The following is a 26374-nucleotide window of genomic DNA, read 5'->3' on the forward strand; positions in this document are numbered from 1 at the left end:
TGCTTTTAGGCATTTAAAGTTGGCAAAAAGTTCTGCTGCCACTACAGGCTGATTTGAGTATTAAATCTGTCATTCTTTGAATAGTTTCTCTCCCTAAAAACCGGTTATTTTGAATGGTTTAGTTTTGTTAGAAAATTGATTGTTCTATCTTTCTAACAACATACAAGCCACCACACTAGTTTTCAAACTGAAAACCATGTCAGTTCCCTGTATAGTCTGTTAATCTCATAAAAAGATCTGACTAAAGTTACAGAATAGGGAATTGTATGAAATAGATGTACAAATCAATATCTGAGCATGAGTGTTTTAAGCATTTGATTTACAATTTGTTGTATTTTATTGTGGAAATGTTTGCTTTACTTCTAAGAAAATATTAAACAATGGTTTATTCATTTGCTTTCTATTTTCATGTCTTCAGTGCATCCAAGGCAGTTGTCTAAAGGCCCCTCACAAACAATAACACACACACACACACAGCCCTGTTCAGTACATAAAAGCAATTTAACCGAATCAAAGTAATGTGCCTTTAAGGGACTCTCAGAAACCCCCTTACCTAGTTAAGCTGAACCTGGAATCTCCAAAGAACAAATTGCAGTCAGCTGGTTCACTTTTTCTTCTTAGTTTTTCTCTCTCCCCCCCACCCCTTATCTCTCTCTCTCTCTCTCTATCTGTTCCCTGTTGTAACAGAAACCTGTCCCACCTGTTTAGTGTTATTGCTAACCCATCCTACTAGCGTGTCATGACTGGCTGGGGAAACTTCTCTGTAAATGTTTGACAAGCAGGAAGCGGGGCTGCTGTTTCTCTTGGCTAATGCAGGATTTTTCCTTTAATGTACTGTGAGTTTTGAGCTGACTTTCTGTCAAGGATAAAGTTGGACTATCCACAAAAAGAAAGAAAACAGAAGGAACAAAAATACCAGGCATGGGTAAGTTAAAAAAAAATGCTGTTCATTTCAAAAGTCCTGACAGACCTGTGTTGTTTTAAGGGCTATGTTATTGAACATGCTTCTTGGTAGAGTGCTGTGCAAGGGCTTACAAAATGCCTGAGAGTGGGATGGATGCTGTTTGCTAGTTTAAAGGAACGTGTTTGCCCAGTAATAAGTATTTGATCTCATGTTTGAAATTCACATTAGGCAAACGCACTTTCCTGAGATGGTATCTTAGAAAATTTGTATAGGAAAGTGAGTGTTTCTCTCTCTAATGGTTCTCTCTAATCTCTCTAAGAAAAATAAATATATTCTGTACTGCCCAGGTAAATTGCACAGTATATATGTGAAATGTATGCCTTGCTTTATGTTTATTTATTATTATTATTATTGTTAGAATTGTTGATTTTAGAGAAACAAAATTAATTGCTTTGTAATATATGTTTTTGGACCACGCACAAATCTCACTATTGAATTAAAAAAACAACAACAAAACAATTACTCCACAGACAGAACTATATTTAATTATTACAGACTCCACAGACAGAACTATATTTAATTATTATGAAAATTAAGTGTTTTTGGTTTACCTCTGAAATCATTTAAGTTTCTATGGTCTAAAGCAGTAGGGTGGCCTGCTCACTGTAGTGACACTTTAACTGAAACATACGGTGAAAGACACTTTCAGACAATTAAATTACAACTGCAGAGCATTGGAAATAAGGTAGTGAACAAGTGAGCAATGGACACTGATGTTATTGGTATTCGTGTATTCTTGCATTTGACCTTCACACACCTTGCTTTGTTGAAAGTTGTAGTTCGCTGTGTAAGTAGTGATGCTGTTTAATGTCAGTCTGCTCATATCCCTGTGGTTATTAAATGATGGATGGCTATGTTTCTCTAGCTGAAAGATGATATCGCTGATAATGATAAAAAATAGCTTTTTGTCTGGAAGGAGAATAGTAAGGACTGCTGTGTTCCTCATTTAAACAAACATAACTGAGTTTGTGGTAGTTGAAAAGCAGGGCTTATCAACTTAGAAAATATGTATTTTTCCAGTCTCTTTCACTTTTGCAAACTCTAGAGGTTTATGGTTCAAAACTAAAATGCAGTCTTAGGCGAATCTTAAAAGAGATTATAAAGGTAGGGCATTTTTTCTTCTGAACATTTTCAAATGAAGTCTTATTTTTTCTTTGTATTCACAGATAGTTATTCAGCATTATGCACTTAAAGGTGTCCTAACATAAAGTAGACAACACCCTTGGTCATAGGTTCACACCTTTTAGTATTGTCTCTCTGTTGTCCTTAAATATATGTTGTAGACCTAAAAACAACAATAAGAAAGTAATGCAGGAATTCACAATGTCAGTGAAAAAAACATTGTGTGCAGAATTCTTGGGACAAAACTATTCTTGTATACTAACTCTCAGCACCAAAGAGTGTTACCTTTGTTTTTGTGTTGGTTGGTAAAGAAGAATGCTTTTTACCAATATATTTTTAAAGATTTTGTTTGTCCTGCGGCAAAACAAACATGTTTCTTAAAAGTGCAGTCTTGTAGAAACAGCTGGATACGATTCCAGGACATTCTGCGGATATAGCCTCTGGATGCAACTAATTTCTGAAACCAGGTATGCTGAAACAGGGAAACTTGTTCAAACATGTGTTGCCTCAAAGTGGTTCTTATGTTATGCCATGAATTAAGCCAAATTCAAGTTGTTTTCACCTCAGTGGTTTTTGTAAAACTTTGCATTCAGCCCTGCTGTATCACTAGGCTCCATGGCATCATTATCCATAGGAGGCAGACGTGAAGAAGAGGCTCAAATGCCACCGAGATCAACAAGGAATGAAAATAGTTTTGAGGTCCAAATGTAAATTCAGAGTCTTTTTTTTTTGATAGTGTATATTTATGCACAATATATCACAAGTACAGCATGTTACACATCAAATAAAAAGAAATGCATTGTATGACTGCCATTTCATACTGACCAGTGGCTGTGACTGTGTCATTGATCTGCACAGAGGTCCTGGTTCTGATTGACTTCACGGGCAACGGGAAGGATGAGCTTTGCATACAGGCCGGGGACATCATTAAAAACACCAGGAAATCATCGGAGGACGGCTGGCTGGAAGGGGAGCTGAGTGGGAAAACGGGACTTTTTCCAATTAGCTTTGTCAAGGTAAGGCCGTTTCTTTAATCTGTACCTCGGAGTTCTGCCTGTGCCAATGGTTAGGTCTTATAATTTGTTCAATTGTGGTCTTGCTCTTCTCTCGTGCTGATGAAAACTTTTTCCCAGCATTTGTTGGTGTTAGACTGGCTAAGACTTGAGAATGACTTCTTTAAACCTTCAGCTCGAGACAGAATGCTAAACTTTTAATGTACTCCAAGGAAATTGACCAAAATTAAGCAAATCCAGACTGAATGTTTCTCCTTTGCATCAAAGAACAGAAAAGTATGTCATTTCAAATCACAAATTTGTGACCATTGTTTTCAAATCTAATTTATTTTTATTTATTTTATTCCTAGGAAATCCCAGTGTGTTTAACAGGGGATAATCAACGAGTACCAAGAAGTATCCGGACATGTAAGTTTGCTGGCTCTTCTCCTCAGAAATGTACCCAATTCACCAAGTGTTTAATTTGTTCATTTTTTGTTCTGTTATGTGGCTGTCCCATCTACTTAGGCGATCCTTGTTTTTAAATGGACAGCTGCCTCCTTCTCCTTAAGCAGTAATCCCACACTTTCAGGCTCTCGGAGGCCTCTGACTAACGAACTGGGAATGTGTCACTTGGTGTATTTCACTTTATGTGCCCTATCTTAATGCATGTTAGACAATGGGATTTCCCAGAGTTAGTGCTGGAATGAAGGAAACAGGAAATGTTACATTATGAAGCAACAATACAGCCATACAAAGATACAGGGGTTTGGATGTAATTGTAATCATTCGGTAGTAGGTACCAAGATTAAAGCACTCTGCTCTTGCTGTGGCTACAGTCTTTCTCTTGCATCTAATGTTTCATATTTCAATCCAAAGTAATGATTTTTGGTGTAACTCGAAGATTTACTTTGATTTACTATGTTTGATAATCCCCCTTTTTTCTTTCCATAATGCCTTTTATATCTGGGATGTAAGCCTAATAAAATAGATGTTTGGCTATTTCTGTTTGTGAGGTCAGTTGAGATTTGTGTTATTCTGAATCAGCTTCATGAGAATAAAAAGTTAAAATCTGATCCGCAGAATGTTATGTTAAGGCCGGTTAGTGCAAGCTGAGATATTTAAGTTACACTTTTAGCCTTCCACGAAAGTCAGAGGTTATGTTTATAAAAACTGCCTAAGGATTGAACAGTATGAAGCATTCCCTCTGTTAGAAACTCCTCTGTTAAAATAGACCTTATGCAAATATTTAAAATGACTTTAAAGTGGTATAGACTTAATAGACTAAACAATTTGGTGTTAGTCTTATCTGTACATTATTTAAATGTGACCCACAAGAGTAAGTTAATACATGAAAGGGGAACCCTTCAGCCAACAGTGCTGACATTGTTCGAGCGCAGAGCTGAGCATTGCTATTTGAGGAATTGGATGCCCTCCTCATAATTGACATACAGTGTGTGTACTTTTTTGGAGAAGTCCTGCTGTCTTTTTCTAACTTACTGACTTACTGAATAACAGGCATCTTGAGGAAGTGGTTTACATGTCAAGGCCAGTTTCTGCAGGTTTCTTCTATCTAGTTGATCTGGCTAGGCAGGAGTCCTTCATTTTATGACCTCTTTTATGGCAAAAGTGTTAAAAGACAAAATGCCAGGACTTGATGCTACAGCTTCTTGTTTTTTCCGCAATGTTTGTTTGTTTTTCATTGTAACTCTTCTGCACAAGGATGTGTCCCCCATTCTGCAGGAAGACCACTGCTCAGACAATGGCACCATAAAGGTGCTTCCCACAGTGGCACTGAGACCATGGGAGCAATGAAACAAAGCTTTCCACCAACCGACTTTTCATTGCTATTGTGTTCTTACATGGAAGAACAGTGCATATCTCTGAAGGGAATTCAAACCCCTGACTTTTTAAATCTCCACAAAATAGCCGAGATTGTGATATTTTAAAATACAATGAAAATAACAATAAAATACTATATATATATATATATATATTAATCCGCTGCTGGATGAAGGCCTCCACAAGGTGTTTTCACTTGCTTCAATCTATATATCAGTCTGATGATTTGTTGTCCATGGTAGACCTAACGTTTGACTTCTTCGAGTATCCATTGAGCTACTTCAATTTTCTGTCATTTAACAAAGCTGTTAAAAATGACTTTGGTTTAACTCAGGTTCATTATACAGTGAGGGAAAAAAGTTTTTGATCCCCTGCTGATTTTGTACGTTTGCCCACTGACAAAGAAATGATCAGTCTATAATTTTAATGGTAGGTGTATTTTAACAGTGAGAGACAGAATAACAACAAAAAAATCCAGAAAAACGCATTTCAAAAAAGTTATACATTGATTTGCATGTTAATGAGGGAAATAAGTATTTGACCCCTTCGACTTGTACTTGGTGGCAAAACCCTTGTTGGCAATCACAGAGGTCAAACGTTTCTTGTAGATGACCACCTGGTTTGCACACATCTCAGGAGGGATTTTGTCCCACTCCTCTTTGCAGATCCTCTCCAAGTCATTAAGGTTTCGAGGCTGATGTTTGGCAACTCGAACCTTCAGCTCCCTCCACAGATTTTCTATGGGATTAAGGTCTGGAGACTGGCTAGGCCACTCCAGGACCTTAATGTGCTTCTTCTTGAGCCACTCCTTTGTTGCCTTGGCTGTGTGTTTTGGGTCATTGTCATGCTGGAAACCCATCCACGACCCATTTTCAATGCCCTGGCTGAGGGAAGGAGGTTCTCACCCAAGATTTGACGGTACATGGCCCCGTCCATTGTCCCTTTGATGCGGTGCAGTTGTCCTGTCCCCTTAGCAGAAAACACCCCCAAAGCATAATGTTTCCACCTCCATGTTTGACGGTGGGGATGGTGTTCTTGGGGTCATTCCTCCTCCTCCAAACACGGCAAGTTGAGTTGATGCCGAAGAGCTCGATTTTGGTCTCATCTGACCACAACACTTTCACCCAGTTCTCCTCTGAATCATTCAGATGTTCATTGGCAAACTTCAGACGGGCCTGTACATGTGCTTTCTTGAGCAGGGGGACCTTGCGGGCGCTGCAGGATTTCAGCCCTTCACGGCGTAGTGTGTTACCAATTGTTTTCTTGGTGACTATGGTCCCAGCTGCCTTGCGATCATTAACAAGATCCTCCCGTGTAGTTCTGGGCTGATTCCTCACCGTTCTCATGATCACTGAAACTCCACGAGGTGAGATCTTGCATGGAGCCCCAGACCGAGGGAGAATGACAGTTATTTTGTGTTTCTTCCATTCGCGAATAATCGCACCAATTGCTGTCACCTTCTCACCAAGCTGCTTGGCGATGGTCTTGTAGCCCATTCCAGCCTTGTGTAGGTCTACAATCTTGTCCCTGACATCCTTGGACAGCTCTTTGGTCTTGGCCATGGTGGAGAGTTTGGAATCTGATTGATTGATTGCTTCTGTGGACAGGTGTCTTTTATACAGGTAACGAGCTGAGATTAGGAGCACTCCCTTTAAGAGTATAAAAGACACCTGGGAGCCAGAAATCTTGCTGATTGATAGGGGATCAAATACTTATTTCACTCATTAACATGCAAATCAATGTGTAACTTTTTTGAAATGTGTTTTTCTGGATTTTTTTGTTGTTATTCTGTCTCTCACTGTTAAAATCAGCAGGGGATCAAATACTTTTTTCCCTCACTGTAAGTCCAGTTTTTCTTGCTTGCATCTGAGAGTTCTTGAAATTGCAAATTGTTATTGTTCAAATAAGCTCAGTTTAACTTCCTCATTCTTCCCATTCCAAAGTCTTAAACACTTCTTCAAGAGTGTCTCCTTGACGTACTCCTTTACAAATCTTGATCTTGTCCGTGTCTTGGAGGAGTCAGATTGTTGATGTAGCATCCTTATACATATTTTTAATTAGAGGTTTAATTGGTTTCCTCAATGTTTTGATTTCTTAGAGTCCTGCTGACTGAGTTTGTATAAATTGAATCAAATGCTTTCTCTTAGCCTACAAAGCCCAGGCACAGAGGAAGCTCATATCCTCAGCATCTTTCCAGTACTTCTCATGCAACTTGTATATGATCCATCGTGTTATATCCACTTCTGAATCCTGCTTGTTCCCTTGGTTGGGTGAGGTGTTCATATATTGGGAAGTAGACTAATGGGCCTATAAATCTCCAGATTGTCTTTCTCCCTTCTTCTTGTGAAGGAGAATTACATTGTTCCATTCATATGGAATTTGTTTATTTATGAAATGCCAGAATCTTCTCCATTTCATCGTCATCTTCACTTCTTCTGGAATCATATCTATTATTTCACTTGTGTTCATTGAGACTTCTTCTTTACTGCTGTCATCACCACTGTATTCGGTTTTGTAGAATTCTTCCACTCTTCTGATAATCGCATCTCAGTTTTTGATAGTTGTGCCACTGTAATGTTTCAGGGCAATGTTTTGATTCTTTCCTATTCCAAGGTTTTATTTTGCATTTTTGATGATCATCTTCAGTAATACGTTTCCTTATGGTTTTGCATAGCTCAATTTAATTAATGTTTGATTTGGGGTTTTGACTGTATTTTATTTATCTTCTTTTCTTCATAAGTTCTCTTGTTTCTTCATTTGAGATATTATCTTCTTGTGATGTGCTATTTCTTTCACATTCTTTTGCAATTTCTATGGTGCCACTCAATGTTTTATCAAATAACTGTGATGCATATATGTCTTCTTGTTGGTCATGAAGTACTCTGCTTGATGATTTCTGAGGTTCAAAACAACACATTGGCTTCTTCATTAGTTTTCTTCTTTCCACTTTGGCATTCAGATTCTGCACCAAACAATTCTGTAGTCACTTGTAGTCACTGTGTTTTTACAGCCAAGTCTTGTAAGAAGGCAACAAGAAAGTGTGAGGTGACCTACGCATATGCCCCGGTCAATGTGGACGAGCTGGAGCTGAGTGTGGGGGAAGTGATCGATGTGGTGAAGGAGGTAAGGCCCAGTGAGTTTCTTTGAAGGGTGTCATAAAGAAGACTGCAGGGCTGTATTCTATGTCAAATTCATTCTCTCTTGCTCCCTCTCCCTCTCTCTCTCTCTTTGCCAAGGTGGGGGGGGGGGGGGGGCTAGGCAAGATAGTGTTTAAACAATGTGGGTACACATACTCAGGTGCTTGTCCTTACCTCAAACTGGAGTATGTGCTTTGAAAACAGACTGCTTCGTGCTGATGAAGGAGCACAGAGGTCTGTTCCACCCCTGATGTGAGGGAAAGTGTGAAATACGGCCACATTCAAATTCCATTTTCTGTTTCAGTTTTCCATTGCCTACGTGTCCTTCATTTTGCCAGGGCTTCTTAACACACCCACAGCAAATGTAGCCTGTTCGAACTCCACCTTGAAACTGACTATAGAAAGCTTATACTTTCATTTTAAAACTATTATCCCTGACATCCGTATTGTGATATCCTAAAATAGTTTGTTTAAAAATATATAAACAATACCTATCAAAACTTTTATTTTATTTAATACCTAAAGTACCTGGTGGCATTTTAATTGTTTTATACATATGTGCAAGGAGAAGGAAGAAACATGGAGAAGGAAGAAGCATGGGTTTGTAATTTGCTATAAGTGTGTGGATCAAAGGATTTAATGCCAACCCAGTTATTGAAGTCTGAAATATAATAAAATATGGTCTGTTTTTATCTTTTAAAAGTACAGTATCATACCAACCATCAAGTCAAAAGTGGTAATGTGATTTACTTTACTCAAATGTTGCTTTATTCAAGGCTTTATGTTAATCATCTCTTTAATTTAACTCTCCCCTGCGCTTCTATAGAAATAATTGTTTAAGGCCATTCTGGGATGGAAAGACAGTGGAAGTGTTTAGTCATTGTTTGGCATCTTGTGACCAAACTGTGAGCTCATTTACATATCATCCCGATATTGCGAAACATGGTATTGTGTCTCACACTCCACTGAGCTTTTAATCAATAATCAGTATTTCAGATTACAATCTATATGAGTGAACTGTACATTTTTATTTAAAAAAATAATAAGTAGGATATCATTCATATTAGGGGAAAGTACATATATTAGTGGAATTGTCTTTTTGATGAGAGCTGTGTACCATGCCATCTCTTTCCATTCTGATGATAGATAGAAGATGGCTGGTGGCTTGGTTGCAAGAATGGAAAAATGGGGGTATTCCCATCCAACTTTGTCAAAGAAATCACCAGCACTTCTAAAGGTAAGGCGACTTTTAACACTTTTAGGGAGTCGCTGAGGTCTTTACCTCGAGTGTACCAGCAGCACCAGTATTGAGGTTAGGTCACCTCTATGACACAGGCCTGGGCCATAGCAAACCTTTGACAAACCTGCCTAATGCAAATAAAAAACACAGTACTTGGTGTGTTTACCCTGAGTAAAAGGAAGAATCCTCCGTCCGAGTGGCTGGCAGGTGAGTCCCAGCTTTGATTTGTCCGGGCCACGTTGACAGCAATCCATTTAAGATATTCCCCCTCATACTACAGACATGTTGACTGAAAACGCCTAGTCAGTAAACCTGCAGGTGTAATAATATAGTTCTGCTATTTATCTCTAAACAGGCAGTGAACATGAGTATCTTTGTTTTATGGTTACCATCACAACATGATCCAATTATGTGTGCACAAGCTAAGACTTGAAACCCATACCTTTGTTTTTAATTAATTATCCATGCGATTCTAAAAAACAAAACAAAAAAACCTGCTTATTGCGGGAAAGATTTACTATGGGCGTTCATTTAACCTTAAAGCCTCACGGAGAGAGTTCTGTGTTTAATGTTTTGTTCAGATGCCAAGTCAAATGATGGAAAAACAAGACCCAAGCTTTCAGACGCAGCCTTCAATAAAGAGGTTTGTATATTCTTGTCATGAGTGTGAAACCTCCAAACTGCTGCCAGTATTAAAGAAATTCTCCAATTGAAAAAGACAGAAATCCCATTTTTCAATGATTAAATGCATGTTTTTTAAACTACAGTAATTTTCATACAATTTATTAAGACTATATCTGTCTTTACAGAACTTTAAGCAATATATTTATGGTAATTATGTATATGGTTTCATTCTTAATTGTTATTTATTCATTTAGAAAGTATATGAAATCCCTAGCCTGTTGTTCCTTTTTCAGAGGGAAAAATATCCCTTCTGACATTAAATGAGACTGTAATTGCTGTTGTAATTGTATCATATCTGAGATTATAGGAGACAATGGTGACGAGATTGCTTTTCTGTTTCATTTTAGCCAAAGCAGCAGCAAAGAACAAGTATCAAGAGCAAAACAAACAATGGTAGGTTTCTCTAACAGCATCTATACTGAGTACTGAGCAGTTTTCATGTGTTTTGAAGAGCAACTGAAATCCCCAATAATATGAAGACAATCCCCAAGAGTACATCTTTTCACGCTTGGAAATTTCAACAATACAAACTGCTTCTATGGAAAGTCCTCAGAAATTTGTTCTGTTTGATTTGCCTTGGATACAAAATATTAATAAAAACTATGAAGTTTGGAGATGCAGAAGTGCGCAGTGGTGTAAGTGCTATGCACTGACCTGACACTGGTTTTGATCTCTTTATAAATCACCAGTTTGCTCAGGTCTGAAAATCAGGTCCTAAGCATTGGTCTATGGGCCTAGTTGGAAAATGTAAAATAATAAAATGGATAATTGCTTTTATTTTTTCACTTTGAACCTGATGTCATAGTTCTCTTTCAAATGGGTACAATGCTTAGAGATTACAAAAAAACTGTATGTTTTGGGGGATTAACAAGTCTAAGTCTATGAAGGAAATGAAGTGAATCTTCTCAAGGACATGAAAATGTGATTGATGCAATACCGAATTGTCCTCAGCCAAACTGACAAAAGCCATTACTCAAGACAAATTATCATGCCTCATGTCAGAACCATGTACGGTTTGGCCTCAAATGAACGTGATTTCACACCAGTAATATGATATTACGTCACAAGAAAATGTGCTGTGTTTAAACACATTTATCTCCCTGGGCATGTTTATCCCACATGCTGTGTTCAGTAAAAGGCATTCCGGCAAGTCCGGCTCTGGGAAACATGAAAGTGCCAGTCTATAGTGACCCTTCTAAGGCGTTATCAGCCACACAATTGTACTGATGAACAAAAATTCTGTAATTCTTTACACTCGACACCTTTCTCTGCACATTTACTCAGAATGAGCTTGAAATACTCACTATACACTTCATAAGAGCCTGTGGCTTTGTAAACTGTGAAAAGGATCAAGCTGCATTTTATTTACAGTTTCAAATGGTGCTATCGATTTCACGGTGTCAGTAAAAACAGTGGAAGGCAGTGGATTGACAAGGAAAGTATTTTATTTCAGAGGCTCTCAGATGTAACAAAACTGCATTAAGTTCCTTACAAAAGACTTCCCTGATTTAGTTTCAGATCATTGTCTTGCCATAACAATGTGGCTGTGTTCCACACACTTTATGCATTATTATGTATTTGAAGTTTTGTTCCAAAGTAGCCCGAATTATTAAGTAAAAAGTAACAACATTATACAACTGCTTCAGTCTAAGCATTCAAAAGCATGGCTATTTATAGTTATTAAGAGCGTCTAAAAAAAGCCAGTGTATACTGCATATCTAAGTGTAAAGTCAATTAAATATATTTAATCTATTTGGAATTCTGTAGGTTTTAATCAATGCATAATGTGATTCCGGGTATATAGTAAGAACAATGTAAGTTAAGTAGTAATGGGTTATAAAATGCTGTCAAACAAGAAAAACTATTAAAATCATGTCTTTTGTGTTTTAGTCAAGGAATGCTGTCAGGTTCTGTTTGACTTCCAGAGCAGTGCTGCCGACGAGTTAGACCTAAAGAAAGGGGATATTGTTACAGTAATCAGTAAGGTAAGGCTTTGCTGTGACATATCAGAAAGTATACAACTTCTGTGACATAATGTTTGATACCTTTAATAGTCTTCCCTGAAATGAAAAGATCATGTTTTAGTATCACTGAAAATACAGTTGATCGCATTTGTTTGCTTTTGTTGTTAAATACTTACGGTCTTGTCATACCTGTTTAGCTACTTCTGTAGAACATTTTTAAAGTATGTTCAACAATACGTGCTGTAAACCATTCATGACTCATAAATGGCAAGCTTCAACGCACACAATAGGTCAAGCCCTTGTACCTGAAGAAAGATCATTTTAATTACATTTCTTTATCTATGTATTGGCCTTATTTTACAGTTTGTACATCGGACAGATCACAACTTTGGAAGGTGTGTTAAGCCCGTGTCTGTTTTTGTCCCGCAGGAGACGGAGGATGAGGGCTGGTGGGAGGGGGAGCTCAAAGGGAAATGTGGCTTCTTTCCTGATAACTTTGTGATGGTGATCCCGTCTCAGCCGCTGGGGGTGAGTGCAGCACTGGTTTCCCGAATTCGTGCCTCTGCAAAAGGACCACACCGCCCGCTCTTTGCAGGGGAGTGCTCTGCTAAGCCACAGCGCTTCTTGGAATCAAAGGAGTTAGGCCTCTTTGAAAAGGACTATTTGTCTACTAAAGAGCACTACTTACAGTAGAGCATGAGGCTTAATAGCTTATTCCAAGTGCTTGTAAAACTGAAAGTGAGCAACTAATCCTGAGTTAAAGTTACAAATCTCTCCTTCTGTTTGTTTAATTTATGAGAACTGGACGTTTTCCACCTTGAATGAAGAAATCATAATAATAAACCTTTGTCTCTCAGCTGCTTGTGAGTCTTCACCAGGTGCCCTCAGATTTTTCCTCATAGGCCTGGACATAGTTATTTTTACTGTCCCCGCCCCTATTAAATCCTTTCCGGCACATGTTAATCAAGAAACAACCTATTCTCAGAAGAATGTGCAGCTCTGATCTTCTTGGAATCCTTGGTATTCGAGGACAGAATGCTAAACTGCTCTCTCTTTTGTCTTCCGCAGCCTGGGAGCAGTAACTGTCCTCCGGTTCGCAAAGCATCAGAAAAAGGCGCAGGTAAGAAGTGGCAGGACCTGTCCCATTAGTTCGAGTTAGTGCGTCATCTTTTTTTCCCATCTAGATAAGGTATCTACACTGGCCAGCAGAGACACCTTTAGAAGTCAAAACATTTACACAGTACATTGCTTTATGGTGCAGTGTAGCAATAAAACCATTTACAGTGTCCTATTGTTCAGAGGGTCCGTGCTCATATCTGTGGCTGATGAGGGAGGGAGGATAGAAAAGAGAGAGGGGGAGGAGGGATTTAATTGTAAGGTGACCCCAAAGAATAATATATCTTTTTTAAATGGTCATGATAATGTGGTGATTACGAATGACCAGTAACATCTGTGTAAATAAAATACCACTATCTCCAGAAATGGTTTTAATATAAACCTTCTACAGATGCAAATGATGGAGGTAAGGGAAGTGGTGGAGGGGGGGTGAGGGGGGCAGGGTTAGAGAAAGAATTACTCTTCCAAAGGCAAACAACCTCATTAATAATTTATTTTATATTGCGAAAGGCCATGAAAAGAGCTGCTGCACTATAAAGGTCATTCAAAGAAGGAACATGGGATATTACACTGATACAGAGATGATGAAAGAGTAACACAAAATAATGTCATTGATGATGTTATGACTATTATTATTATGGTTAGTTGTTCTAATAGAAGAAGTAGAAGTAGTATGTGTTTGAAAAAGAAAAAAAAAAGCAGACAACACAGCAGTTCCCATTAGTGCTTCTTGTAGGCAATGCTGCTTGCAATGAATTGAGCATGGAGGGAAGGTACTAGACAAAACTTGTGAGATCCCACATGTCTGAATCACTATATTATAGAGCAAGTAAAACAAAAATTGGTTGGCTGTTTTCCTAAAGCATTCAGTATTGCTTCTGGGGACTATATCATGTGCAAAAGGCTTAATACATTGATTGAAGATTAAGGTATTGTTAAATTACACTTTTAGTTAGAAAAGTCATTTCAATAAAGAACAATACATTTTGTGAGTTAGGCCTAATTCAAACTCTGGCACTGTGTTGAAATATGGTGTGGGGGACATCCGGATTGTACACACAATTACAGAATGTGTTGTCATGAATCAAACACGGTTTGTTAAAAAAATAATTGTAGTGTTAAAAACCACACATTACTTCAAAGCATGTCCTTCACATCTATATTTCATTAGTAACTGAGTAATGAACACGATATCCTTTCACAAAGCGATAGGTCTATATCATTCTTATGTTAATGTGTAAGCAACAGGATTATGCGTTGAATGCGTTCAATCACAAATAAGCGCTAATACATCAATTAAATCTCAGAACAAATATGAGAAACGACTCGTGATGCGCTGGTTTTGAAAACGGGCACTTTGTGTAAATATTAAAAGAAACCCCAAAACTGTCCATGTGTATTTGCAGGTTGGTTATGCACAAAGTGTGAAAAACTTGACAAATTGTGTTCATATAATAACTAAATTATTTGTCTATATTATACATTTATATTTTGTATACATTTGATTTGTATAATAAAATGGGATAAGGAACATCTTACACTACACTACCAAAGGAGGACAACATAGAAAGAAAGCATTCTTTATCGGTACCAAAGTAGATATATCATATAGCAGAAAATATAAATCCTATAACAAAGTGGATATCATTGTGCCTCATACAAAAGCTATACTATATAGGTGGCTTCTAACAATACACGGCCCACTTTCAAATAATACATAGTGTTAATTATCCTTATATATTAATTAAATGAGATACATATTTCTGAAGCTAAGCCATACCAATTATTATTCTCTGGGAAGCCTGGACTTCCTGGTACTCTCCATATTTAAACAAAAACATTATTTCCTTTTTCTTTTTATATAAGAAAAACCCTAAACAAACAATACAATGTGACGCTGTGTGTACATGCGGATGGCGTGTTCTGGACACTGTGCCCTTGCAGTGTTGTGATGCATCACTCTTGAGTGCCACAAGCATCAAACAGATGACTTATAGATGACTGTCTCCAATGACCTGAAAAAGAGCTGCGCCTCGTCACTTCCATCAGATTCAACACTAGTTTAAATCTTCATGTATAGTAACGCTGTTAGTTTGTAAAAACACATACATTGCTGTACTACTAGTGTACAATTTTATGAAGCCCTCTTAGAAAATGACCTTTTGCAAAAGTGTTTGGGACTTAGTTTACCTAAGCCTTTCTTGCCTAGTTTATCATTGTTGCACTTTTAAAATGACTAAGATTAATTAATTGTGATTTTCTATTTGTAGGTTCAATGATTAGCCTTGGTATATTGGTAATGCTAGCACTGAGGTGGAATACAACCCTTGTGGAGGTCTGATTAATTATGGAGTGATGCAAGGGGCACTTTTCCCCAAGGCTACTTCTTGTTTACATCTGTGAAGCTAAATAACTAATCTGAATCGATTTAAAAATCCCCTACTCAGAAATGTGTCGCCTGCAACACGGAGAAGAAATTGGTTGGGGTTTTGTTCTTCATTAATCAAAGCATATTTGTGCTTATATTTGTAAAGAAAATCACAGTGCATGTATATATTAAACAGGGGGAAGTACCTGTGTTTTCAGACAGGCCCGTGTGGGTCAAAAACTGAAATCTACTGCCAGTAAAAACATTACAAAAATGTAAACAATTACTCATAGATAACTATTCCCTTTGAAGCTGAATAAATGGTGTTTTCAGCAAGTCTGTACTTCATTTAAAAAGGTATCTGAGCAATTCCTTTTCAGTGTCTTTTATGATGTTTGACTGCACTAGAACAACCCCAGCTTTTCCTGCAACCCTTGTGCAGAAAAAACAGGAAAAAAACACTGAAACTTCTACACACTGGAAAAAAAAAATGCTAGCAGTAGGGATATTATTTTTCTATGTCAGCTATAATGTAATGGTTCTTTTGAGGGAAACACGTGGTTCAAGGAAATCAAGTTTCCTGTTACTTACCCTGTTACATATTGGTTTCATAAGTGTTTTAATATCTATAAATGCAATCTGTGAAAACTTGTAAGACGACGAAAGGCTCAAATGCCTAGGGTTTGTAGAGAAAGAATAGCTGCTTTTGAGTGTTTTGATACACACGTACACAACCATCAATCGAAAATTTGTGAACTGCATATTATTTTGTAGAAAGCACTTTTTTATTTTATTAGTTGCACATAGGACTTTATTGTAATAAAAGGAAAGAGCAGCAGAAATGCTTCGCTCAAGAAAAGTAGAGCACTGTATTAAGCTGAGTGGAAAACCATACTTATTGCTAAAAGCTTGACATAATCTGAAACCCAAAGCGGAGGGTTATGTTGTAGTTATAAGTAGGTGGTAGACCCAAATCACTTACCTACCCAAGTTGTTTTTTGTTTTTTTTCCCCTACAAAGACTGAGTTTCCTGCAATCGGTTAAACAGCTTGCATTGTGCATCTTTCTCAAAGAAACCGAAACCACACAACAGGGCCACGTGACTTAGCCCTATGGGTAGTCATAAGTTTTAGAGTCAGTCTACCCGTGTCTCTGCGGCTCCATTATTGACACCTCAGCAATCAGCACCTTGAGCAATAACTGCTGTCCTCCTTCTGAAAAGTGCGTCTGTGTAAAGCAAACCACTTACCAGCTCTCCCGATGCTGCAGAGTTGCGTGTGGCACATACTCGCTATAGCACTGAAACCTTTTAAGGTAGGATTGATTGATTGATTGATTGATTGATTGGCAGATTTCTGAATCTGTGCACCTCTGGGGCTTGGATTGAATGTGACCAGTGGACATTTTGGTTAGATAAGACATTTAGTCTGTTATTTAAAATCTATAACCAGGTTAATCATAAATTAATACGAATTACCTTTTGTAAAAAAACAAAAAACTCCTATAACTGCATCCATCCGTGTTGGGAGATACAAATGTTTCGTCTGAGTGCATTGTTGCTTTAACGTGTCTTTTGATCAAGACAATTTTATTTTGTTACAGTGTCGACAGGTAGATTTTATAGTGCTGTTTTATGTGTAGTTTTCTCTTGAGGTTTCCAGTTTCTCTTTACATTTAAATTAGACATTTTCAATTCCTCAAACATGGTTATTATATCTGAGCTCACAAACTTCAACCACAATATAACCGTGCACACCTGACAAGACATTCAGAGAAAGAGCTTCATTTCTGGAATCAACTTCTAACAAGGATAACTTCTCAGGAAATCATGGAAAAACTCAACCATATAGAATGCAGCTGGCATTGGTCCTTAAAGGCCTCCCAGCTCAGTTAGGGAACTCTAACTTGAACTTTTTGTGACTTGTCCTTGGTCAGCTGTAATTGGTGTAGACATCTGGATAGTAAGCATTTCCACATGTTCATCGTTCACTGTAAAAATATTGTGTTTCCTTATTGAGATTGCTGGTAAATATATGATGGAACTTCAGTTTTCATTTTGTGGATTTTTTAAATGGCATCTGAAATGTATCATACGTAGATGGGTAAAGGACGAAAGAGTGCTGGATTTGATTCGTACATGTATTGGGGTATTCCCCTGAGTGTAAAGAATAAGGTCGTAACAGGACAATTACCAGAGAAGATTTATTGAAAACAAATGTGAGGATTTGTGAGAGGAGACCCTTCAATCTCACTGAGGCTTGAAGGCTGCAGAGAAAACATGATGATGATAATAATAATAATAATAATAATAATAATAATAATAATAATAATAACAACAACAACAATACATTAAGGTACTGTTACAGAACAAAATACATCTTACTTGGCTGCCATGTGTAAATTCAGATTCACCATCTTCTGAGTCTTTGGAAATTACAACAATTTAGTAAAGACCTGAGAAAATATGGAATACTAGAATTCTATTTAATGAATATAATATGAGATTCAGTCAACGCTGCCTCTACATGTGACGTGTAAGACTAGGAGAGGGTCAGAACAGTTAAAAATGTATCAAATCAAGTCTCGGCTTCCTTCCTCAGAAAACGAAAGGAAAGCTTGCATTGATGAGTTGTTACAGTGGATAATAGCATCATTTTAGTAATTTTAGTGACGCAGCTGCTGCCGGTCCTATAAGCAAATCCAACGTGGTATTTTTGCCTCTAGAACAAAATATCTCCACGCTTTGCTTTACCAATAGCTGTACTTGTCTGACCCCACTCCTATATATAATCTGTTCACGACAGTCTCAACTTCATTGATGGAGAAGATATTTGAACAGAACAAACCAGATCCCAGTCTCAAAGCAGGGGCAAAAGGTAAGAAAACTAAACTATTTTCAAGAGATTGATAATTATGTAAACACATGAGTTTCTATAGCCTGCAAGGGTTTTGCAAGCGTAAATAATGTACTTTAAAACTGGGTACTTTTAAATTTAGAATGCAGAATAGAAACATGGTTTTCCTACTGGAGAAATTAAAAGTATCACAAAAATAATCTCTTAAAAATAGTTGGTCTGTGATAGAGGACTCAATTATCTAAGGCTATGCTGCACAGACTAATAATATTGGACAAAGCGAGTTTTGGCCTAGATGTTTTGTAATCTTCAGATAATTTCCTTTGTTATTTTTGACCTTTGCAGAATACCAGCTTAATAGTAAATGTTTGCATTGTGTAAACTTAGAGCTGAATCACATGACGTTAGACAGGGTGAACTGGCAGGGCTGGAGGCAGCACAGATCAAATTTGCACAGAGACACAGTATGGCAATGAAACAAACCAGTCATTGGCTTGTCATTCAAAATCCCAGGGTGGCTTTGAAAAGCACTGACGGCAGATATGGAGTTGGCAGAGTTAAGTGGGAAAATTATACGTGTAAACAAAGCGCGCTGTGCAAACGGAACGGTGGGTTGCTCTTGCCCTGGGCTTAATAACTCCTCCGGCACGGGTAGAGCTCACACTGGGTTTGATTACAGCGGGACAACGTTTGGAGCAAGTGTTGTGTCTTTGAAAGAGTAAATGCTCGATTAAAAAGAAATTTTACTTGAGGATTAAACACTCACCTCTCTGTGTTATTTTCTGTCAGAATCTGTTGAAAGCGTTACATCCAATGAGGTCAGATAATGTTGCAGGTCACTTCAGCGTGACTCCGGGGCAAGGGCTTCGAATCCAGAGGGCTGAGTGTTTAGGGTTCTCTCACAAAACGCAGAGGTTGTCCTTTTTGTCAAGTTTGCCTCAGCATCAGCAAATACAGCATTTATGGTAAGGTGGGTTATACTGACCCACGATCACTCATCACATATCCTTTACAAAGCAGTGCTTTCACCAGACAATTGAGTGCCCATGAAATGATCTTCCCCACAGATGAAAAGAACGACACGAAAGATCTCAGAAGTGACCCTCCTTCTAAAGTCCAGCTCCCAGGCATCAGGAAAGTCCCCCCCCCTGTGAAGAACAAACCTAACAAAATCACCCCCGGCAGGTGAGGCTGTGCATTTTTCTTTTACTCAAGAATAACTTCAACGACAACTAAAAAAGACCCTGTAACCCTTCCTGAGGTACTACACTGTAAACCTACACAAGAGGGAGAGGAGAAATAGACTGATAAAAAGGGTGGGGTGACAGGGAAGAACAGGACATTACACTGAGTTTATTTTTTCTGGCCAAACAGGATTCTGGCAAAAAAGCTAATTACTGTGTTGTTAAGTACTAAGTACTTAGTAAGTACTGCTTCAAAGAAAAGTTGCAGGCACTGTCATCTTACTGGGAAGCTGCAACAGTTGTGCTATATGATAACTGATATCTCCGTATTTCTCAGTAGGCCACTTGTTTAACTCTTCAGTGTCTGTAGGGTAACACATTCAACAGCCATTTTTGTTCTTTTCTTTGATAAGGGACCACAATTCTCATGCAATTAAAATACTCCTGTCCGACATATTAGAAACGTAAACGCTGGGGGAGAAAAAAAACTTGAAAAACACAAACCACAAATGCAAAAGCAATGTCGCTTTCCCAATACATTAGCACCTGGCATTCAGGAGATTGCAATTATTTTATTTCATATGCTCTCCTGTAAATTGTGACACGAGAGGGGGAACAGCATGGCAGCACATGCATCGCATTGGTTAACACGTACTGCAACTTACTGAATTATATGATGGGAAAGGGAGCTCTCGGCAGTTACACACTGTGCAGGCAGCAGTCACACGTGTGAGAGACAGGGTGTTCAATTCTTACACCTGGTTTAATAAGATCAGCGCAGCTAGATAAACCCAGCAGACAGTGAGTGTAACAAAAACAGGATGCAGCATTCAAAGTGTCTGTTGGTTTTAGTCTTTTTTTAATGGCTAATTCTCTTTACGGCACCTTGGCATTTGCATTCTGTCTTTTTTTTCTTTCTCTTTTCTCGTCTTTGCTTCACCGTCTCAGGAATTCCAGCTGTGTTACTGTCACGCACAAGGCAACTGACATATTTAATTGGACACTTTAATCATCCTCTTAATGCATATTTTCAACCAGCTGCTTCTAAATTTACCATATACAGTAATTTGCGTTAGCAGAGATTTTTATTTTTTGCTTGCATTTGGATTAAGAATTATGTAGGAATTAATTGTTTCTGGTGTTTTTTTTTCCCCCTTTTGTTTGAATTTTGTACTGACAACATAAAAGTGTTTCATCTAACATAAGGTGCTCCAGTGGGTTATTAAGAGGTTAATTTAATTAAGATTCATTAAGTGTTTGACATAAGTGAAGACTTGAGGTAGTTGTCTGTGTTAGTGTGTGGATTTGATACTAAAATCACATGACCAGTCTTGACTCACGAAAAGGTAGAATAAAGCAGTAAGGGCTGAACACTGATTCATTAGAGGTATAAAAGCTCAGTGACACACACAGCCCTTGCAGGCTTGTTCGAAGAGGCTGATTTGGTAGAATCCTCAATTTGTTTTCAATGTAATTATTTACACTCTCTAAAAGCAGTGGTTAGCACATAAATAAAAATGAAAAAAGATTTGCTTAATGGATGATAACGTGTGCTTTGTGAGTTCTGATGTATCACTATCATATGTCTTTTCAGTTTTTTTCTAATTAGCTGTAAGACATTGGCTTCGGCTTGAAAGAACTGCATTAAATAAAACAGCGCTGATTGTCATGTTAATACTTTATTTGTATTTCTGTGCCGATTTTAGGTCAAATGGAGAACTGCCCCCCTTGTCACCAAAACCAGGTGAAGATAAAACAAAAGAGAAAGGTAAATATAGATATAACATTTTATGAACCATGATTTACAGATCGAAAGCGGCCATATTGTAGCTGTGTCAAGTGAAAAGATGCCTCAGGCCTCCAGTTCTCAGCTTGACTCATTCTGTTGCAGTAAGAAACTGAAGTTTTCTCTCTTGTTCACCACATAGCTGTTTTCCACTTTGGTTTAGTTTATCCACCTACTCAGTGATCTTATTATGGTATTTCTCTTAATGGATCCTGACTACATGCAGTGTCTGTAAATCATATAACACAAACCACTAATACAGCTGCCATTTTCTTTCCAAAGAAGGGCAGAGAACTGTGGACATTATTTTAATCTATGTAGAGATTAGATGCCTCCCGGTGTCAAATTGTAATTTCCTGCAGAATATATTGCAATATACAAGTGTGCATTTACTTACCTGGCTTCCATGTCTGTAGGAAATCACAGGTTTGCTGTAGAAATGTTTGCATCTTTTCACTGTGAGAGAGAGTACATGGAACAGGCTGTCAATGGTTTCTATAAGGGGTGTAGGGAATCGTTCAGCAGAAATTTTTTTTTCCTCTGCTTTTCATTAGAAAACAGAAATATTATTATTCATGCAGTGCCTATGTTTATTCGTTTTTTCCTTTGGAATGAAAATGACTGTATAGCTTCTGATTCTGCTGTCTCTGATCCAGATGGCGAAGAGTTCGATGGCATTGACGTGTCCATCGATAAACTGACTCATCCCACTGCCAACAGAGCGAAACCCCCTGCCAGGAGACCTCCTTCAAATCTGGTAATAAGTCCAAATGCAAGTTAGTCAGACCCCAGAGACAGCTGTTACAGAGCAGAATCAGTGGTATTCGGTTTAAACATACATATTGTCTTCATTAATAGCAATTCTGAGTCAGTTTATTATAGCTATGAGAAATATGCAGCTGGATGTTTAGGGTCACATTGAGCCACTCACCAATTACAGCCCCCCACCCCATTCCCTCCAGTAACGCTGCTGCCACAATGCACACCCTGCCTTTGTCTCACAGCAAGACAAGACAACAACATCATAATCATAACTGTTCCTCTGTCACCCGATTAGTTTCAAAGTATCCGTTCCAGTTAACCATGAAACTACTGTGTTTTGGTATCGGCGATGACGTACCTTTCCAGTTTCCTGCCAAACGTTAGTCAGTGTGAAGTGACCCATTAAGTTGTTAACTGGGACCAATAAAGACATGGCAGAACCCAATATGGAAAGAGCTGCGAGTTCTTGTCAAATGGCTGCAGTGCACTATTCTAAACCAGTAACTGTAATTATACACTCAACCAGAAACCCATAACCTGCATGACTAATAGGGTTAGTCAGCTGAAAACAACACAAGCACTTCAAATTGCAGTTGTTTTATCTCGTACCCGCAGAATGCTGGTCACTCTGAACATAAACAGAAAAATGAAGTTGATGAAATGCATGCTCCTAAGCTCCCACCCCTCCAAAAGGTAAATGTCTTAAGTGCACAGAGTGAAATTAACAACTGTTCATTTTTTTACAATTGGCCAGATTAGTTGGCCACAGTTTTTTTTCCTGAAAAGTATTATGGCTCTTTTCTAATTAGGGTTATTTTTTAAGTTTTACATCAGGAATAATAAGAAATGGTCTACTACAGTACTGGTCAAAAATGTCACTCTTAACCTAACTAAACCAATCACTCTAAATGCACCGTCTTGTGGTGGACAACATGCACCCAAGCACAAGCTGTGAGCTGCCAGAAATGTCACAGAGACGATGATGGCCACTAATATTATTCCTTAACGCCTTTGTGTACCCAGGCTGTTGAAAATCAATCCAGCGTCCCCTCAGCAGCAAAGAATGAGCTGCACTCCCAGTTACCCAAGGTGTCCCCTTTGAAGCCGATCCCGCTGACGGGAATGCATGAAAGCAAACCCAAAGCCGAGGCCGGCAAGGAGCAGAAGAGCTCTGTGGATGAGCTGAGAGCCGAGATCAGAGAGTTCAGCATGGCGCTGGAGCTGCTGAAGTTACAGCATGTGTGAGTACCTGCGCACAGCCACCATGCCACCTGTCTGTCTTTATTATCACTTCCTGGGGATCGCTTCCTGGGAGCCCTGATGCTCATGTGAAGCACAGGGAAACGCAGAGCAACAGAGCGTGCCCGGCCACCAGGCGACAATCGGCAGCTTCAATATTAAGAATCAAGTGTTGTCTCCGGGTTTAATTGAGATTCATATACACAATGGAATACTGGGCTCCTTTTTCTATTAGTCAGTTAGTCAATCAAACAAAAACAGCTGGCTATTTGTTGCCTAAAGTGCAAATGCTTTTCAATGCAGTACAGCTAACCGCGAGTCCTGGCTCGATGTAACCTAGCAGATCCAGAAGTGCCATCTGTCCATATGGGTTTCATCTGGTCTCCATTAGTGGCTGTTCTGCTCTGCCTCCCATGAGCCCTGCATTCTGTTTTAAGTTAGGAAATCATTCACTTTTCGCTCACTCTTTAATGACCCTCAATCTTTATCTTTTCATACAGTAACCGAGTGTGCTTTGAACCCACATACTATGTGTGAAATACATTTACTTTCCATGTCCTGTTTTTTTTCTAACACATTTTCAAATCACATTTTTGTCCAGGAAAGACGTAGAAGAACTAAAGCAAGAGCTGAGTGAAGAGAGATCCAAACGCACAGCACTTCAGGTAAGAGCAATTTTATAGATTCTAGAAAAAAAAGTCCATCTTAAAAGGCTTTACTTCTGATTACTATCCATTGCTTTGTATAATACACTGAAGTGAAGAAAACAAAAACAAACAGATTTCCCCATTAGATTTAAAGCTGTGTTGTGTAACTTTTCTGAAACTCTCATTTTTGGAATTGCTGCCCAGACTAAATTATAAAAATAATGACTCACCCAGCAGTTGTAAATCACAGTACTTGGCAACGGGCTTCCACTGGGTGGATGTAAGAGCCTCTGACCAATAGAAAGCTGCCATCATAGTAGTGGGTTCTCAAATGTACACTTTGCAGACATCTTCACATTGTACATTTCCCTTTCTTCCATCTCTTTATCCCTTGACAGGAAGAAGTGCAACTTCTAAAGAAATCTTCACATCACCAGTAAAACTGGATTGTTTCTTCATCTTCAACATTTTTGAACGGGGTAGAAGCTTGCTGCCTTTCACTGATTGTTCACAGAGTTTATGAATGAACTTATTTTAATACCGAAATGTTAACTGAGATCAACTTATATACTTAATATACTTATACACTGGACAAATACCACAGTGTAGAGCAATGCTGAAAGCAATGCAGTTTTTATTGATAGGTTCCATACATTGTCCTTTACACAATAATGTATTTGTTACTTGGTCTTTTTGACTCTCTATATAAGATTTCAAAAACACCAATCCATCTTTCTATTCACTGTTACCACTGGGTGTTGTTAGTGAAAACAAGATATAATGCAGAACATGGTTTACCATTTGCAGTTCAAAAACTGTTTGATTTACAGTTAGTATAAATTATATATGTTTCTAATGTCAGATCATATTGGTTTAAGTTGGATAGTATTTGCGTGATAAGAGGTGAGAAGTCTTTGTGTTAAATGAGTGGATTTACATAATTCTGGGGAAAGCTTTGGCCTACCTGTGAATGCAGCTGTGTTTTATGAATGAGACCCAGTAGGCCTTTAAAGAGACTGTTATCGTCAATGAGGCCTCAGCAGCAGCAACAGCTGAAATGTGTTACAAGTGGCCTGAACTGCTGTTTCTCTGAGGGCAATGGGATTTAAACTTGGTACTTCATCTGTGTTTATTTTATTCTATTTTTATATATATTGAAAAGCATTCCGCTGTGTGAAGAAAAACATCTGTTACTAACAGTACAATCTAATGGGATGATTTTTCTTTCTTTCCTCATTTTGACGAATGGTTAAAGAACAAACCGGGTGTATGTGTGCACAGTTTGATGCAGTTTTTGCCGTTCGTCTCGACCGCGGTGTGTTCTTTGACAGAATGTGAAAAAGGCCACGGCTCAGTCTGTGTTTTGTCCGACCTAAAGTAGAGGTCACCAGCCATGAGCCCAGAGAGTCATGGTCCGGCAGATACTATAGGCAATCCTTAAGCTTAACTTAATTTTTCAATGGCTGACTTAATCAAATGATCTGCTAAAGTGCTCAAAATGAAACAACTCCACATCTCATGAAACATAGTATTTTACAGAGACCTATATAAACCAGCCTGAATGTGGCTCTCCGGGATCAGCTTTCCGGTAAAGTGACCCTGAAACCGCTGAGGATGACCTGGCCGATGCACAACTTTCAGTGTCTTTTAATGGATACTTTGCAACAACAACACACAAATACAATACATAAATGTACTGCTGTCTGTACATTTATAAATAAACTAAACAAACCTAAACAGTATCTATTGGTTTCCTGCTGCTGTATCTGACTGCCAAAGGCTTCCTCTTATTGCAATTGACTGGAAGCAGTCAACCCTGTACAATAATGAGTGTCTTACTGAAGGAAGTGCGCCTTTCTATATTTACTGAATTTGGTCATCAACCTCAGATTAAAACTTTTTTAATGAAAGTTCTCTCTTTTTTTATGGGGGGGGGGGGGGCACTAGTGGTTGATTAGGTTTTTGCTTGATTTCTCCCCTTTGAAGACTTCCATTACAGTATTACCTCTAGGCGGTCTATTTGTAACAACCATTTTCCCATGTGTCGATTAATTCTTGTTCCTATGCAAATAGCTTGAGATTACTATGTATAGCACATGCAGAGTGTTTTGTTGCTGTGGTTGTTGTTAGTTTCCTACCATTTAAATGCAAATGTCACTTTGAAAAAATTGAAATCACTGCACTGAAGGTTTGTAGAGCCCTGGGAATGCATGGAGCATGACAAAAAAAAAAAAAAAAGGTGGAAATAAGTTGTGACTCGCTTGCATCAGCTCACTTTATATTTACATATATATATATAATTTATACATATTATAATATATATAATCTCCACTAGAGGACGCCATTACCCTTATGTTCTGGCACTGGGTGTGAGTGGAATTTACAATGTTACTGCAGTGTTATAAATATATCCTAAAATGACACACATTAGCTAATAATACGTTTTTTTTAAATGCCCCATTTAACAATGTA

General features: G+C 38.2%; 1 protein-coding gene across 5 annotated transcripts; it reads left to right on the forward strand.

Moving 5' to 3' along the window:
• The first annotated feature begins 726 nt into the window (after positions 1-726).
• sh3d21 (SH3 domain containing 21) lies at positions 727-25644 on the forward strand. 5 transcript variants are annotated; one of them, XM_066717397.1, is made up of 18 exons: positions 730-925; positions 2945-3102; positions 3450-3507; positions 7931-8043; positions 9204-9294; positions 9879-9940; positions 10329-10374; positions 11872-11966; positions 12375-12473; positions 13014-13065; positions 18234-18305; positions 19352-19469; positions 21175-21236; positions 21884-22011; positions 22632-22709; positions 23040-23257; positions 23857-23920; positions 24301-25644. In XM_066717397.1, exons 1-18 carry the CDS (start codon positions 922-924, stop codon positions 24340-24342), a joined length of 1560 nt encoding a protein of 519 aa, XP_066573494.1. In that variant the 5' UTR covers positions 730-921; the 3' UTR covers positions 24343-25644. The 5 variants fall into 5 exon arrangements, with proteins under 5 accessions (XP_066573497.1, XP_066573498.1, XP_066573494.1 ...); XM_066717398.1 differs by having other exon boundaries at positions 731-925; positions 21911-22011; XM_066717400.1 differs by lacking the exon at positions 22632-22709 and having other exon boundaries at positions 727-925.
• The last annotated feature ends 730 nt before the right edge of the window (positions 25645-26374 follow it).

This window comes from Amia ocellicauda, chromosome 11, assembly GCF_036373705.1.
Source record: "Amia ocellicauda isolate fAmiCal2 chromosome 11, fAmiCal2.hap1, whole genome shotgun sequence".
Classification (NCBI taxonomy): domain Eukaryota; kingdom Metazoa; phylum Chordata; class Actinopteri; order Amiiformes; family Amiidae; genus Amia; species Amia ocellicauda.